The sequence below is a fragment of the Salvelinus alpinus genome, chromosome 28 (assembly GCF_045679555.1).
Source record: "Salvelinus alpinus chromosome 28, SLU_Salpinus.1, whole genome shotgun sequence".
NCBI lineage: Eukaryota > Metazoa > Chordata > Actinopteri > Salmoniformes > Salmonidae > Salvelinus > Salvelinus alpinus.
The window spans coordinates 30,238,299-30,254,852 of NC_092113.1; the positions used below are offsets into that span (position 1 = coordinate 30,238,299).

The 16,554-nt window shown below is 40.0% G+C and overlaps 2 protein-coding genes across 2 annotated transcripts; one reads left to right on the forward strand and one right to left on the reverse strand.

The window, feature by feature from the left end:
- Positions 1–823: 823 nt before the first annotated feature.
- On the forward strand, positions 824–3,824 carry LOC139557659 (iroquois-class homeodomain protein IRX-1-like). The gene is made up of 2 exons (XM_071372741.1): positions 824–2,537; positions 2,765–3,824. The coding sequence occupies exons 1-2, from the start codon at positions 2,331–2,333 to the stop codon at positions 3,536–3,538; spliced, it is 981 nt and encodes a 326-aa protein (XP_071228842.1). The 5' UTR covers positions 824–2,330; the 3' UTR covers positions 3,539–3,824.
- Positions 3,825–8,927: 5,103 nt separating this feature from the next.
- On the reverse strand, positions 8,928–15,394 carry LOC139557625 (tumor necrosis factor receptor superfamily member 5-like). The gene is made up of 9 exons (XM_071372674.1): positions 15,243–15,394; positions 14,632–14,710; positions 14,339–14,464; positions 14,093–14,239; positions 13,799–13,892; positions 10,430–10,488; positions 9,926–10,024; positions 9,809–9,840; positions 8,928–9,700 (listed from the first exon to the last, which is right to left on the reverse strand). The coding sequence occupies exons 1-9, from the start codon at positions 15,300–15,302 to the stop codon at positions 9,320–9,322; spliced, it is 1,077 nt and encodes a 358-aa protein (XP_071228775.1). The 5' UTR covers positions 15,303–15,394; the 3' UTR covers positions 8,928–9,319.
- Between the last annotated feature and the right edge of the window lie 1,160 nt (positions 15,395–16,554).

Consider the following 16,554-nt stretch of genomic DNA (forward strand, 5'->3'; position numbering starts at 1 on the left):
AGGGGGTTGAAACAGAGGACAGAGGTTGAAACATTTCCATTCACCTGATCTTGTAACCAGCCAAAAGTTGCATGTGCTGGCCATTTAACACTCACAGTAGACTATCATTAATCTTATCTTGTATACTGTATCTCACAGGGAACTGAGGACAATCCTCCTCCATTTGGACACTTTTCTGCGCAATCGAGGGACATCCTGAGAGCAAACAATACCTATCCAACCTGTCAGAAGGAGACCAAAACCTGCATTGTAGCTGCAAAAGAGGAAAATATTTGAAAGGAGAGTCTACAAGTCAGACAAAAGCCACTGCCCTGAGCTGTTTGTCTCCTGAGATGTACAGATGACATTAGCTAAGCCTCTGACTCTTTGCTCTCCAGTCAACCCATTGTACCAGTTATACATATTTTCTCACCACCCCCACCACACACACAAATAAAAAACATTTTTATAACAAAATCTGTGAAATATTGGATATCCACAACGTTCAGCATAATGTGAAAATGTAAATCAAGATGATGAGTGAAGTGCATTCTGCTAATAGCAGATGCCGGTCAACAGTCTTCTGTTTCAAATTGATCTTACGTTAATTAAATTATTTCGATAAATAAAGAAATCATAGGATATGTAGTTAGTCTATGGATTGTTAATTTATTTGAGACTTTTATGCATGGCTACACTTTTCCTCCTATTTTTTTTATACTTTAACAATTCACCCTTTTAGAAATTAGGTGGAGAGACCTGCTTAGCAGTAGCTTCGCTCAAAAGGTTGCAACCAAACCACCACATAATACGAGCATCGTAAAGTAAAAACTTCTTCTTCAACCAATGTCCCTTTGGAGAAGATGAAAGGGCAGTGGAATAAGAATTGTAATATTTTTCTCGTATCTTTAACAATCCTTCAAGCTCCCTACATTACCATTTGTTATCTCATATTTATCATATACATTAGTAACACCTGTTTTACTTAACAGCTTTTAATTAGCCCCATTGAAACGATATGCTTCTACACCTGCATTACTAGCTGTTTGGGGTTTTAGGCTGGGTGTCTGTACAGCACTTCGAGATATTAGCTGATGTACGAAGGGCTATATAAAATAAAATTGATTGATTGATATGCTGAAGCCACAACAAAACCATCCGACATGTAAAGGGAAGTGTTATTGTTCAATCACAATAAATTAACAAAATAGTTCTGGGGTATCGCCAGCCTAAGTAAGGTAACCCATTGCCCCAATGACACACCAAACATAACCACCCCACAGTTGTTAATTAAATAGGAATAGTAAATTGGTATCTTACAAAATATGTTAGATTTTTTTCGATGTTAAATTAATAATAAATATCAGCATAACGCCTACATGTTTTTGTTTCCGTTGAGGGAAATGTAGGATACAGAAACCAATAGCCTAATTCAGTCGGAAAATATTAGATGAAACCTCGGACAAATCTAAATAAAACTATATTGAAGACATCACAGTTTCAGTCAATGGTCATGGAAAGAAGCCTGGGAATGTGTTAACGTCATTAGGCTAATTCAATTGGCTAATTCAATTCACAGCTACATGTTCAGACTTCAATTTCAAACAGAAGTCTGATCGTCAGACAAGAGACATAGGGTCTGCCTGGTGTTAATCCTATTCAAGTCATTTTATTATCCTACAGTGAGTGTTGCACAAACATAATGTCAAATTCGATGGGAAACTATCGATATTAACATGTAATATGCTATATTTACAATGAATGGTACGTTTACAACAGTTTCTTTTTCCTATATCATTTTTTATTTTGGAAATGCACTTTATTTTGGGCCTGAAATGCACTTAATTCAGTTAGATTTTTAAAATAAATTAATTTACTTTTTGGCATATTTGTAACTGAAAAAATATGTATGAGGACGGCTGATGGCATTGATAAAACTGGTGGCCTACAATAAATTAATAGTTAAGGATCTATAAAGAACCTAACATTATAGATCGTATTGTGACAACAAATAGTAGGCAAAGTGAATTATGAGAGATTCTAGTTTCTAGTATCCTCCGCATCAGAACAAAACTGTGAAATTCAAATGATATTTCATTATTCGTCTCTCACCATAGAAATTATTGGTTTGAGATACGTTATAGACAGGCTATTTAGCGCCTTTAAGAAACCGTTAAAAGGAACACCGTTGTTCTCCTTTGATGGGATTTGGTGCGAGTGAAAGCGAGGAATTTTGAACGTAACTGTCAATCACCGCGGTTAAGAACCGCCCATGACTGGATAGGGGTATATTTAGAGCTGGTGAGGGTGCACATTACTATCATTCAAGCTCTGATAGTCAGGACGTAAGGATGCCTGCGTCACAAACAGGCAACTTCTTTGAGAGAAATATCAACATGCCCCCTGGATATCAGATACCGTTGTTGGGAGGTCCAGCTGGGGTACAACAGCAACAAGCCCCTTATCTTGCTGCGATGGCTGGGGTACCTTTGGCATATTCCGGACTACAAGGATACAAATTAATCCCTTATCCACACCACAGATACATTGCGAACATGGTAAATTATTTGACAATATGTTTTCTCTATTGTATACCTAATCAATAACATTTCCAGCTAATAATCTAAATGTATTCATCATTTATCAATATCGGAAAAAGAAAGCATTCTACAGACCTTTTTAATACCAATTAAATGTAATGCGTAATTACACACTTTAACAAATCAATGTGGTCAGTTACGCACGAATTTAAACATAAACTAATCACGTTCTCTTGTGTTTTCAGAACAACTCTTTCGACCTGAAAGCTGTCTCTCCATATCATCAAGCGCTCCTCGGCCGAGGAGGTCCATTCTACCCGCAATACCGACCAGGAGCAACCGATGACCTGATCAGAGTCGCCAAGGTGGCTACCCGGGAAAGCACCAGCGCGCTCAAGGCCTGGTTGAACGAGCATCTTAAGAACCCGTATCCCACGAAGGGTGAGAAGATCATGCTTGCTATTGTAACCAAGATGAGCCTCACGCAGGTTTCCACTTGGTTTGCCAACGCCAGGCGACGACTGAAGAAGGATAATAGGGTAAACTGGGCGTCCAAGGGGAAATCTGACGAGGAGGGCGAGAGCGACGAGGAGGAGGGCGAGGGCTCTCTGCAGAAAATCCGTTTGGACGACGAAGATGAGATAGATCCTCCAACCGTAGATGACAATGAGGATATTGGACATAGAGTATCCAACTCAACGACAGAGCCGGTGGATGAGCGCCTTGTGAAACAGTCAAACGACGACAATAGAGCTGGTAGGCTCGCAGCGCACGCGGAAAATGTGGTAAAGAATGACACAGAACGCAAATCATTTCCAGCTAATCTGGAAAGTAAAGATGACGTTGAGTGTCAAAAACCCAAAATATGGTCTTTGGCAGAAACGGCGACATCGGAAACGGGGAAAAAGCCGCAGTACACTGCTTGTCATCCTGGAACACAAGTTGGCAAATTCTGGGCAGAATGGGCATCAAGGAACGGACTGTACATTCCCGTATACCCTGCTCACGATATTCTATAACAGAGCATTTACTATTTAAAACAGTGAAGGACACATTTTTACATTTTATGCACTTTAAAATACCAAATTCCATGGCGTGGGTCTACTTTTTGACGTTTAAACGTGGACTAATTTGCTAGGAAAATGCTAGGTATATGTTTGTTAGGCTACTTGTAAGACCAACTACTCTTACAGAACATGTTATGTTTTGTGTACATATGTGTATATATATTTTTGATTAACAATCTGTAAATTCTTATTTCATTTGTCTTATCACAAAAAAATATTTTGGTAAAATAAAATCCCTCAAAATATGAAATACAATTTTCGTGTGTGTTCCACTATTTTCAAGGATCAGTTCTTACAGCAGGCTATTTGGGTTGGGAAAGGTCTGGTAAAGTCACAGTCTGATTTCGACTTATGAAATGTTACATTATTTTACATTCTCGTGTAGTTTATTATAGTTTCAGACGCATGTATCCATGCATATTGCCAATATATCTAATGTTAGGAAGTTTAAGCAAGCTGACTCTTGTTGAATAATAACCATCTACAAAAAATGGGTTATAATTTAATTGATAAAACATTATAGAATTTTCATATCAAACCTAGATCTGTTAAAATTCATGTATTAGGTTAACTCATTGTTGGTCCATGCAGGATGATAATGGCCTACACCAATGGCCTACCTTAGGCAACTGACCACATTGGCCAAAAAAAGAAACGGCATGCCTGTTCAATATAATACAGCAGAACTTTAAATGAGTATAAAATATGCATAATGTAATACAAATCTATATTATCTTTATGGGGAGTATAAATGGAAACCGGTTAAATGTTCTGCATCTCCAAACCTCCACAGGTAGAGAGAGATTGTGTGTGTGGCGTGGTTATGTGTAGGAGAGGAAGTAACATACACAAACAACAGGAGAGCATACAGTATCTACAGTGTCTGATGGGTAAAGGAGATTCAGATGAGTTGGAGGTGAAAGACTGGAGATCCTGTCCCTTGCTAATCACATAGAATCACCCAGTTTTCCATGTCAATTCAAAGGGCTGTATCTCCACTAATCCAGGGATAATGAGAAAACCCCTAAGAGGAAAGAAGCCCCTTCACACCACCCCGAGACACACACATCCAGACACACACAGAGGGTTGAGTAGTGCCCTTTTCACAGGTGACCCAAATGAGGTGTAATCCCAGACAGAACAGGACCCAATCTGCCACAAACTAGTGGATATATTTAATTTGATCTCATTACATTAATCCAAGCACACTCTTTAAAATCATGGGACATTTTAATTTCTAGTTTTAATTGTGACATGAATATACTTTTTACAGCATCTAAAAGGTCAAGCCAATGTCTATGAGTAGCCTCCCATTATGACCTCCCAAGATCATGACATTCTCACAAAAGTATGACAGAGGCTGAAGTCCACCCCCTGACTGATGCTGAAACCTCAAGAGAGCCATCTATAGGGCTCTGTTCTAGTGAAGTACTACCTCCTCCTTGTGGAAAATCTGAGTATATGCCTCTGACACCAAAATATAAAACTGTAAGATAAAAGGTTGGGTACTGTATGCTCCTACAATATTAGATCTGTACTTTATAAATTTAACTTGAAAATTGACCCCCAAAAAATGTTTATTGATTTTGAATGATAAAATGTTTAATGCAAAAACAAAACAGGCAGTTTGCATTTGGCTCCTGAGTGGCGCAAGCGGTCTAAGGCACTGCATTTCAGTGCAAGAGGCATACCTACAGACCCTGGTTCAATCGCGTGCAGTATCACAACCGGCTGTGATCTGGAGTCCCATAGGGCGGCGCACAATTGGCCCAGCATCGTCCGGGTTAGCGGAGGTTTTGGCTGGGGAAGGCCGTCATTGTAAATAAGAGTTTGTTCTTAACTAACTTGCCTAGCTAAATAAATAAAATAAATGTCAATTTGCATCGTCTTTAAAGGGTGACTACACTTTCTGATTTGGCCTCACTTTAGATTTGGTTCATTAAGAAATGCTAGCGGCCATGACTGAATTCAAACCTGAGTTGGTTTTGTGGTGTGGTTTGATGTGAGTGTCTCTTGTGTTTGCAGATGGGAAGAGTTAGCCAAATTATTTCGCCAATTACCTTCAGCTGACTGGTGTGCCACCTTGACAAAATTGGTTTGACTTTGGATAGCCTATCTCTGGGGCAAGTGAGGGACTGTCAATAAATTACACAATGGAAATGAGACAATATTTTCATGTTGCACACTTTTTAGATCTCAATAAATGCTTTCAATATTTGTATATGAACTTCAAAATGTAAAGTTGGATTGAGGTTTTTAATTCATTGAAATTTGGAGCTATTAGAATTTGTACATATTGTCCCATGTACAGTGCCTTGCAAAAGTATTCACCCCCTTGGCGTTTTTCCTATTTTGTTGCCTTACAACCTGCAATTTAAATAGATTTTTATTTGGATTTCATGTAATGGACATACACAAAATATTCTAAATTGGTGAAGTGAAATTAAAAAAATAACTTGCTTAAAAAAATTATTCAAAATAAAAAACGGAAAAATTGTGCATGCATATGTATTCACCCCATTTGCTATGAAGTCCCTAAATAAGATCTGGTGCAACCAATTACCTTCATACGTCACAATTAGTTAAATAAAGTCCACCTGTGTGCAATCTAAGTGTCACATGATCTGTCACATGATCTCAGTATATATACACCTGTTCTGAAAGGCCCCAGAGTCTGCAACACCACTAAGCAAGGGGCACCACCAAGCAAGCGGCACCATGAAGACAAAGGAGCTCTCCAAACAGGTCAGGGACAAAGTTTTGGAGAAGTACAGATCAGGGTTGGGTTATACAAAAATATCAGAAACGTTGAACATCCCACAGAGCACCATTAAACCCATTATTAAAAAATGCAAAGAATATGGGAGCCATAGGAGACCTGCCAAGACAGGGCTGCCCACCAAAACTCATGGTCCAGGCAAGGGGGATATTCAACAGAGAGGCAACAAAGAGACCAAAGATAACCCTGAAGGAGTTGCAAAGCTCCACAGTTGAGATTGGAGTATCTGTCCATAGGACCACTTTAAAACCTCTCTAGGGGGTGTGGAACAGTAGCGTCCCACCTGGCCAACATCCAGTGGAATTGCATAGCGCCAAATTCAAAAACAGAAATACTCATTATAAAAATTCATAAAACATACAAGTGTTATACATCGGTTTAAAGATGAATTTCTTGTTAATCCAACCACGGTGTCAGATTTCAAAAAGGCTTTACGGCGAAAGAATACCATGCGATTATCTGAGAACAGCGCCCAGCAGACAAATCATTACAAACAGTTACCAGCCAAGGAGAGGAGTTACACAAGTCAGAAATAGCGATAGAATTAATCACTTACCTTTGATGATCTTCGTATGGTTGCACTCACAAGACTCCCATTTACTCAATAAATATAATTTTTGTTCGATAAAGTCCATCTTTATATCCGAAAAACTCAGTTTTGTTCGCACGTTTTGTTCAGTAATCCACAGGCTCAAAGGCAGTCACAACAGGCAGACGAAAAATCCGAAAAGTATCAGTAAAGTTCGTAGAAACCTGTCAAACGATGTTTATAATCAATCCTCGGGTTGTTTTTGTCATAATAATCAATAATATTTCAACCGGACAAAAGATTTGTCAATATAATAGGAAAACATGAAAGGCGCACTCTCGGTCACACGCATGAAAAACCTCTGGGACACTGCAGTGTCCACTCATTCAGAGTGGTCTTACTCCCTCACTTTTCAGAATACAAGCCTGAAACAATTTCTAAAGACTGTTGACATCTAGTGTAAGCCATAGGAAGTGCAATTTGAGTCTTAAGTCAATGGACTCTGTATAGGCAGTCAATGGAAAACTACAAACATTAAAAAAACACTATCTGGATGGATTTTTCTCAGGTTTTCGCCTGCCATTTCAGTTCTGTTATACTCACAGACATTATTTTAACAGTTTTAGAAACTTTGGAGTGTTTTCTATCCAAATCCACTAATTATATGCATATCCTAGCTTCTGGGCCTGAGTAGCAGGCAGTTTACTTTGGGCACGCTTTTCATCCGGAGGTGAAAATAGTGCCCCCTACCCTAGTGAGGTTTAAGCCGTACACTCCACAGAGCTGGGCTTTATGGAAGAGTGTCCAGAAAAAAGCCATTGCTTAAAGAAAAAAATAAGCAAACACATTTGGTGTTCGCCAAAAGGCATGCTGGAGACTCCCCAAACATATGGAAGAAGGTACTCTGGTCAGATGAGACTAAAATTGAGCTTTTTGGCCATCAAGAAAAACGCTATGTCTGGCACAAACCCAACACCTCTCATCACCCTGAGAACACCATCCCCACAGTGAAGCATGGTGGTCGCAGCATCATGCTATGGGGATGTTTTTCATTGGCAGGGACTGGGAAACTGGTCAGAATTGAAGGAATGATGGATGGTGCAAAATACAGGGAAATTATTGAGGGAAACTTGTTTCAGTCTTCCAGAGATTTGAGACTGGGACAGAGGTTCACCTTCCAGCAGGACGGTGACCCTAAGCATACTGCTAAAGCAACACTTGAGTGGTTTAAGGGGAAACATTTAAATGTCTTGGCATAGTCAATGCCCAGACCTCAATCCAATTGAGAATCTGTGGTAGAAGAAAGATTGCTGTATTAAAGATTGCTGTACACCAGCAGAACCCATCCAACTTGAAGGAGCTGGAGCAGTTTTGCCTTGAAGAATGGGCAAAAATTCCAGTGGCTAGATGTGCCAAGCTTATAGAGACATACCCCAAGATACTAGCAGCTGTCATTGCTGCAAAAGGTGGCTCTACAAGGTATTGTCTTTTTTGGGGGGGGGGGGGGGTGGATAGTTATGCACGCTCAATAATTTTTTTTGTCTTATTTCTTGTTTGTTTCACAATAAAAGATATTTTGCATCTTCAAAGTTGTAGGCATGTTGTGTAAATCAAATTATACAAACCCCCCAAAATTCTATTTTAATTCCAGGTTGTAAGGCAACAAAATAGGAAAAATGCCAAGGGGGGTAAATACTTTCGCAAGCCACTGTACATACCAAATGTAAACAGCGCATTTCCCCAAACCATAGCCCTATCCTTAACCACTCGTAATTAATACCTAAGCTTAACCATTTGAGTTGTTTCTGTTTAAACCCTGTAACCACGTGGATTGAACTCTGTAACCATGTGGAATTAATGGGTCAAAATTAGACGTTCATCCACATTACGTCAAATCCCGACTTGAAACTATGAGATCAGGTTGGATATAGAGTTGAAATGTATTCCGTTTTGAGTTGCATCCCAATATTACACTTTATATATATCACAGAAGACTGAAATATAACAAAACCATTTAACATAGAAACACTGGATTTTCGTCAGCAATTTTTTATTTTTTATGTTGATTAATTATGAAAAATATTAATAACATTCCACCCATGAGGCCACTAGAGGGTGATTTGGTCATTTCACCAACACACCCACTGGGCACAGATATCAATTCCACGTCTATTCCATGTTGGTTCAATGTAATTTCATTGAAATGATGTGGAAACAACGTTTATTTAACCAGTGTGCGCCCAGTGGGCAGTGGCATTCATTTTCGATAGTTTAGTGCAAAGGAGAGAAATTACAACATAAAAACATAATAAAGGCATATTCTAGTATGCTTATGAAAACGTTCTATAACATAATACAGTAACAACCAATACTTTTTACAACAGTTTACAATGTACAGAATATTCAGCAATATTTCATGAATATTTCATGGTAATGCACAACCTGACCGTAGTATATTGTGTTCGGCACTGGGTGAAGCCGAGTGGTTATGTGATACCATTTGTGAATCAGACAAATAAGTATCGTGTTGTTTACCCTGCTCCTGCGCCACCACATGTCCATTTTCTGTCATCTCTTCAGCTTTGGCAGAAGACTCGGCTTGAGAGTCGTTAACATCATTCTCCACTGGTGTTTGAGTACCTGGTGATGGTTGTGATATTGGTGATGGTGGTGATAGTGGCTTTCCATTTTGGATCATAGGTTTGAGTTGTTCCCTTTCCTCTTCAGGTCCTTCTGAATTTCTCCCTTCATTGTTTCTGTCTTCTGTAGGTCTCCTCTCACACGCTAGACACTCCACACAGGGTTCCTATGGCGAAAGACACAATGTCTGCCATATGTGCATTAGTTTGTCTAAATACTAAAGTATAACAGTATTACTGTCATGGCTGATTGAAATGTCAGAAAAATAACATACCTTTCCTTTCTTGTAGGCCTCTCCATGTTTACCTAGTACACAATAAAATATGATTATTTAAAAAAATCCTACGTAAAGTTTTCACTCAAATAACATCCTAAAAGGAGTGTTATATACCTTTATATTTCCACAGGATAATGCCCACAACACTCGTGACCAATGCAACACCCACAAGGGAATATCCTGCTATTCTTCCAGAGAATGTGGGTACTGACACTGTAAAATAAATCAAAAGAACATCACAAACAATACAACCAACTATTGTCAATCAACAATATGCCTGCGGCTTATGTGTTACTTACACTAGTTTTGACAGACGTATATAGGACAGGCTACTACAGTAAGCTGCCCTACTATAGAATACTGTAATACTGAGAAAATTCCTCCACATAGCCCCTCCACAAGTTTTGGTTTCAGTGATGTGATTTTAACACCCAGATAAAAAAAAGTCCCCTACAACCATGTTGCACAGTTCAGGAGAATGAGTTACTGTGAAAAAGTGATGGTCAACTGACGATAACGGAATACATTCTATTGTTCACCAATTTATTATGGTTGAAGGAAAATGTTGTAATGTTTGTGTAAATTGTGTTGCTTTCATCGTGTGGACCCTGTACTTACCACAGACAATGTCAGAGGTGGATGTCCCATTGGCTTCAGCTCTGGATCCTTTGTCACAACTGAATTTTTTTATGGGGAATGTTTTTGAGTATACAGTGCAGTTTATGAACAACATTGGTCAAATATGTGGAAAAATAATCAAGCAATAAATCAAGCAATTGTTAAGTTGTTCAACCAACTAATCAAATATAATTACATTGATTGTGACTAACAGTTACAACTGCAGTATGATAAAATACATGCTACATAAACTCAGCAAAGAAAGAAACGTCCTCTCACTGTCAACTGCGTTTATTTTCAGCAAAATTAACATGTGTAAATATTTGTATGAACATAACAAGACTCAACAACTGAGACATAAACTGAACAAGTTTCACAGACATGTGACTAACAGAAATGTAATAATGTGTCCCTGAACAAAGGGGGGTCAAAATCAAAAGTAACAGTCAGTATCTGGTGTGGCCACCAGCTGCATTAAGTACTGCAGTGCATCTCCTCCTCATGGATTGCACCAGATTTGCCAGTTCTTATTGTGAGATGTTACCCCACTCTTCCACCAAGGCACCTGCAAGTTCCCGGACATTTTTGGGGGGAATGGCCCTAGCCCTCACCCTCCGATCCAACAGGTCCCAGACGTGCTCAATGGGATTGAGATCCGGGCTCTTCACTGGCCATGGCAGAACACTGACATTCCTGTCTTGCAGGAAATCACGCACAGAATGAGCAGTATGGCTGGTGGCATTGTTATGCTGGAGGGTCATGTCAGGATGAGCCTGCAGAAAGGATACCACATGAGGGAGGAGGATGTCTTCCCTGTAACACACAGCGTTGAGATTGCCTGAAATGACAACAAGCTCAGTCCGATGATGCTGTGACACACCGCCCCAGACCATGACAGACCCTCCACCTCCAAATCGATCCCGCTCATTACAGGCCTCAGTGTAGCGCTCATTCCTTCGACGATAAACGCAAATCCGACCATCACCCCTGGTGAGACAAAACCTCGACTCTTCAGTGAAGAGCACTTTTTGCCAGTTCTGTCTGGACCAGCGACGGTGAGTTTGTGCCCATAGGCGACGATCTTGCCGGTGATCTTGCCGGTGAGGACCTGCCTTACAACAGGCCTACAAGCCCTCAGTCCATCCTCTCTCAGCCTATTGCGGACAGCCTGATTACTGATGGCGGGATTGTGCATTCCTGGTGTAACTCAAGCAGTTGTTGTTACCATTCTGTACCTGTCCCGCAGGTGTGATGTTCAGATGTACCGATCCTGTGCAGGTGTTGTTACATGTGGTCTGCCACTACGGGGACAAACAGCTGTCCGTCCTGTCTCCCTGTAGCGCTGTCTTAGGTGTCTCACAGTACGGACATGGCAATTTATTGCCCTGGCCACATCTGCAGTCCTCATGACTCCTTGCAGCATGCCTAAGGCACGTTCATGCAGATGAGCAGGAACCCTGGGCATCTTTCTTTTGTTGTTTCTCAGAGTCACTAGGAAAGCCTATTTAATGTCCTAAATTTTCATAACTGTGACCTTAATTACCTGTAAACTGTTAGTGTCTTAACGACCGTTCCACATGTGCATGTTCATTAATTGTTTATGATTCATTGAACAAGCATGGGAAACAGTGTTTAAACCCTTTTACAATGAAGATCTGTGAAGTTATTTTGATTTTTATGAATTATCTTTGAAAGACAGGGTCCTGAAAAAGGGATGTTTCTTTTTTTTGCTGAGTTTACATGTTATATACAGTACCAGTCAAAAGTTTGGACATACCTACTCATTCAAGGGCTTTTCTTTATTTTTACTATTTTCTACATTGTAGAATAATAGTGAAGACATGAAAACTTTGAAAGAACACATATGGAATCACGTAGTAACCAAAAAATGTGTTAAACAAATCAAAATATTTTTTATATTGGTGATTCTTCAAAGTAGCCACCCTTTGCCTTGATGACAGCTTTGCACACTAGGCATTCTCTCAACCAGTTTCATGAAGAATGCTTTTCCAACAGTCTTAAAGGAGTTCTCACATATTCTGAGCACCTATTGGCTGCTTTTCCTTCACTCTACGATCCAACCATCTCATTTGGGTTGAAGTCGGGTGATTGTGGAGGCCAGGTCATCTGATGGAGCACTCCATCACTCTCCTTCTTGGTCAAATAACCCGTACACAGCCTGGAGGTGTGTTTTGGGTCATTGTCCTGTTGAAAAACAAATGATAGTCCCACTAAGCGCAAACCAGATGGGATGGCGTATCGCTGCAGAACTGTGGTAGCCATGCTGGTTAAGTGTGCCTTGAATTCTAAATAAATCACACCAGAAAAGCACCTCCACAGCATCACACCTCCTCCTCCATGCTTCATGGTGGGAACCACACATGCGGAGATCATCCGTTCACCTACTCTGTGTCTCACAAAGACACGGTGGTTGGAACCAAAAATCTCAAATTTGGATGTCCATTGTCCATAATGTCCATAATGTCCATTGCTCGTGTTTCTTGGCCCAAGCAAGTCTCTTCTTCTTATTGGTGTCCTTTAGTAGTGGTTTCTTTGCAGCAATTCGACCATGAAGCCCTGATTCACGCAGTCTCCTCTGAACAGTTGATGTTGATATGTCTGTTACTTGAACTCTGTAAAGCAGTTATTTGGGCTGCAATCTGAGGTGCAGTTAACTCTAATGAACTAATCCTCTGCAGCAGAGGTAACTCTGGGTCTTCCTTTCTTGTGGCGGTCCTCATGAGAGCCAGTTTCATCATAGCGCTTGATGGTTTTTGTGACTGCACTTGAAGACACTTTCAAAGTTCTTGAAATGTTCCGGATTGACTGACTTTCATGTCTTAAAGTAATAATGGACTGTTGTTTCTCTTTGCTTATTTGATCTGTTTTTGCCATAATTTGGACTTGGTATTTTACCAAATAGGGCTATCTTTGGTATACCAACCCTACCTTGTCACAACACAACTGATTGGCTCAAATGCATTAAGAAGGAAAGAAATTCCACAAATGAACTTTTAACAAGGCACACCTGTTAATTGAAATGGATTCCAGGTGACTACCTCATGAAGAATGCAAAGAGTGTGCAAAGCTGTCATCAAGGCAAAGGGTGGCTACTTTGAAGAATCTCCATAATAAAATATTTTGATTTGTTTAACACTTTTTTGGTTATTACATGATTCCATATGTGTTATTCCATAGTTTTGATGTCTTCACTATTATTCTACAATGTAGAAAATAGTAAAAATAAAGAAAAACCCTTGAATGAGTAGGTGTGTCCAAACTTTTGACTGGTACTGTATTACTAACAGATCTATTGTTATTATTTAACACATCACAGTTGTTAATAAAAGGATTGAACTCAGTACTTACACTGTCCATTGCTTGCACTTGCTCTCTGCTGAGCTGTCACTGGAGAAGGTGTTTGCAGGACAGGCCTGACACACCGTGTCCCGGATGTGGTCACCTGAGAAAATATACAGCATACGGCTATAGTGACCACACGCTCACAAATGACACAATTCAGGTAGCCTAACTCTAGCAGCTCAAACCATGTAATAAAATAAAATAGAAACAGAAAAATAAAGTCCATGTTTGAATATATAGCAGGCTCACTAGTCTAGAATTCAATCGTTGCTGATAGTGTGATAAAGACGTGTTTTCTACCGGTGGAAAGTATCTCTTGTCCTGGTCCACATTTAGTGTGTGGTACACATGTCAGGCACTCTTTACTCGAACAGTGGTGTCCTGCCTTACATATGCATTGGCTGAGGCTTGTTTTGCTCCTATTGGTACTGCCCTCAAAGTTTGTATCTGTGGCAGGAAGGAGATACAAGTGTAGTGTTATTACAAGCAGATGAGGCAGATCAACAGTAATGTCCTTGAATATGTAAACGTTATAACAAGTCTCACTTTGGTCACAGTATGGTTGCACTTCGCAGATGATCTTCTCTGTGAATGCTTCCTGGTATTCATCCTCTTGGCAGGGCATGCAGTGTGGATCAAAACAATCACTATGGTCGGATGACATCCTTGTGCCTATTAAAATAATGTATTTTTATCATAATAAATACTGTACATACCTCTTATAGCCTAATTAAGTGTACATTCTACAACGGTTCACTCCAGACTCTGTTTGACTCAAAAAAAAAATGTAAGAGGTAGTGGGAGTATATATAGGCTATAATGAACGTTCTCTTCCTTACCTGGCCCACACTTATTACAACACTTCCCATTATTATCATACTGTGTTGCTGGATCACAGGAGTAAACTGCGGGGAAAACCTGTAAACAAAATCTATATTAAAAAATCCCTATTATGATGTCTTAGAAACCTCAGGTCAACTGTCGAAAGTCACAAACGCTCAACTGTCTCAACCACAGGAGCGGTGGAAAGTACCTAGATTCACGCTCTAGAGTCTGGACTAGACTAGACCACCATTCACTTTACTTTTCTAGTACTGAGCATAGCAGCATGAACGTTTCAAATGAGATGCGAGCTAGTAAAATAACATGAAATGTAGGTATTACAGCTTTAACTATGACAATGGTGTTCTTAATCGAAAGTAAAAGTGTGTTGAATGAGCTTTCTGTGCATTTAGCAATCTTGGTTAGAAACGCATAAAAATGTACACATTTAGTCAATCACTTTGTGTTACAAAAGAAGCCTAACACTCATACTCAATATAAGGTTACATAAATACATTTAAAGTGTAGCCTATTGTATGCGTACATAAAACGGTTGGGCGCTATTGCTCCCGGGAATGCAGAAGGCATGTCTTTATTTACACATAATAATAGACTAAAACCTACTTACCGCCAGCATAAATAAAAGCGTAACCATTTCGATCCTTTTCGTCTTGAAACAACCCAACATATTTGCAACTTCTCAGATTCTAGGTATTCACTCCTCAGCTACTGTACAAGCAAGTCAGTCGATAACAGCTGAGCGGTGGGCTGGGCTCTGAGCATAAATAACTGAGAGAGGGAAATTCCCAAAACACGTGTGACCGTTTCCTAAAAATGACAAAAATGTTGGAACTCAAGATTATGTGGAATGCACGATTATTCCCAAACCATCAAGTAGACCTACGAAGATTTTTGTGAACAATGCCATCGTTATCTTGGATTACTTATCATACCGGTCTACAGACAATTTATATGTAGGTTTAGTAAGCAGCAGCTTCTTTATTTGAGTGTCGTTTGTGCTTGCATTTAGAACACACATTTGGAAGTGTCATTCGCTCCCCACATTTGCTACACTGGTGTCAGCAGTGGGATGCAGGTGACCGTGAGGCCAGGCCATCGTAGGTGCAGTTAGGACACCACCGCCCAGTTGAGTTGATTTAACATTTCGTGGAATCTGGATTATTGGTGATTTCCAACATTGAACTCTTCTATAATGGACAGGAGGTAGGCCTACCATTGCTGACTGCCAGAGGTGCGAGATCGTGCGTGTTAGTGCGCTCTGAGTTGTGTCCACTCCACTAGATGGGGAAGTTCCCCCCCTTGTGCAGGAATTCCCCCGCCAGTGAGTCAGAGTGAGGGAGCCGCTTTCCATGGAGGTTTCAGTAAGTAGCAGACAATATTGTAGCGGTACAATCCCCAGGAATCAGGATGAGGCGTTTACTTGAGAGTAGTTGACAAACTGTAAAGCAAAACAACAAACAGGATGATAACTAAGAACGGAAACACAGCTCTCAAAATAACCAGGCCTCAATCAAGTTGAGTTAAACTTAACTCCATCTCAATGGTGATGAGAGTTGTGATGAGTGTGGATGTACTGCGCCTCCCTATCAGTCAATAGTTGTGAACATTTCAATTCTTAAACTCTTCACTTGTACCTATGTTTGTCCTATGTAATTGCTTGCCTTTATTTGTTTGCTTAAAACCTCTTAAAACTTCTTAAGGCTAAGGGGGACCTTTTTTCACGTCTGGATGAAAAGTGTGCCCAAAGTAAACAGCTTGCTACTCAGGCCCAGAAGCTAGGAACAACAAAAAACTGTTTGAATGATGTCTGTGAGTATAACAGAACTTATTTGGCAGGCGAAACCCCCAAGGACAAACCATCCAGATTTTTTGTTGTTGTTGAGGTCACTCTCTTTTCAATGGTTTTCAATGGGAATCTA

Bases quoted from the DNA above. Each gene is read 5' to 3' on its own strand.
- LOC139557659 (XM_071372741.1), top strand. From the start codon at position 2,331: ATGCCTGCGTCACAAACAGGCAACTTCTTTGAGAGAAATATCAACATG. The intron at 2,538-2,764 runs GTAAATTATTTG...TTGTGTTTTCAG, and splicing joins ACAGATACATTGCGAACATG to AACAACTCTTTCGACCTGAA.
- LOC139557625 (XM_071372674.1), bottom strand. From the start codon at position 15,302: ATGTTGGGTTGTTTCAAGACGAAAAGGATCGAAATGGTTACGCTTTTA. The intron at 10,489-13,798 runs GTAAGTACTGAG...AAAAAAATTCAG, and splicing joins AAGTGCAAGCAATGGACAGT to TTGTGACAAAGGATCCAGAG. The intron at 9,841-9,925 runs GTATATAACACT...ATTGTGTACTAG, and splicing joins TATCCTGTGGAAATATAAAG to GTAAACATGGAGAGGCCTAC.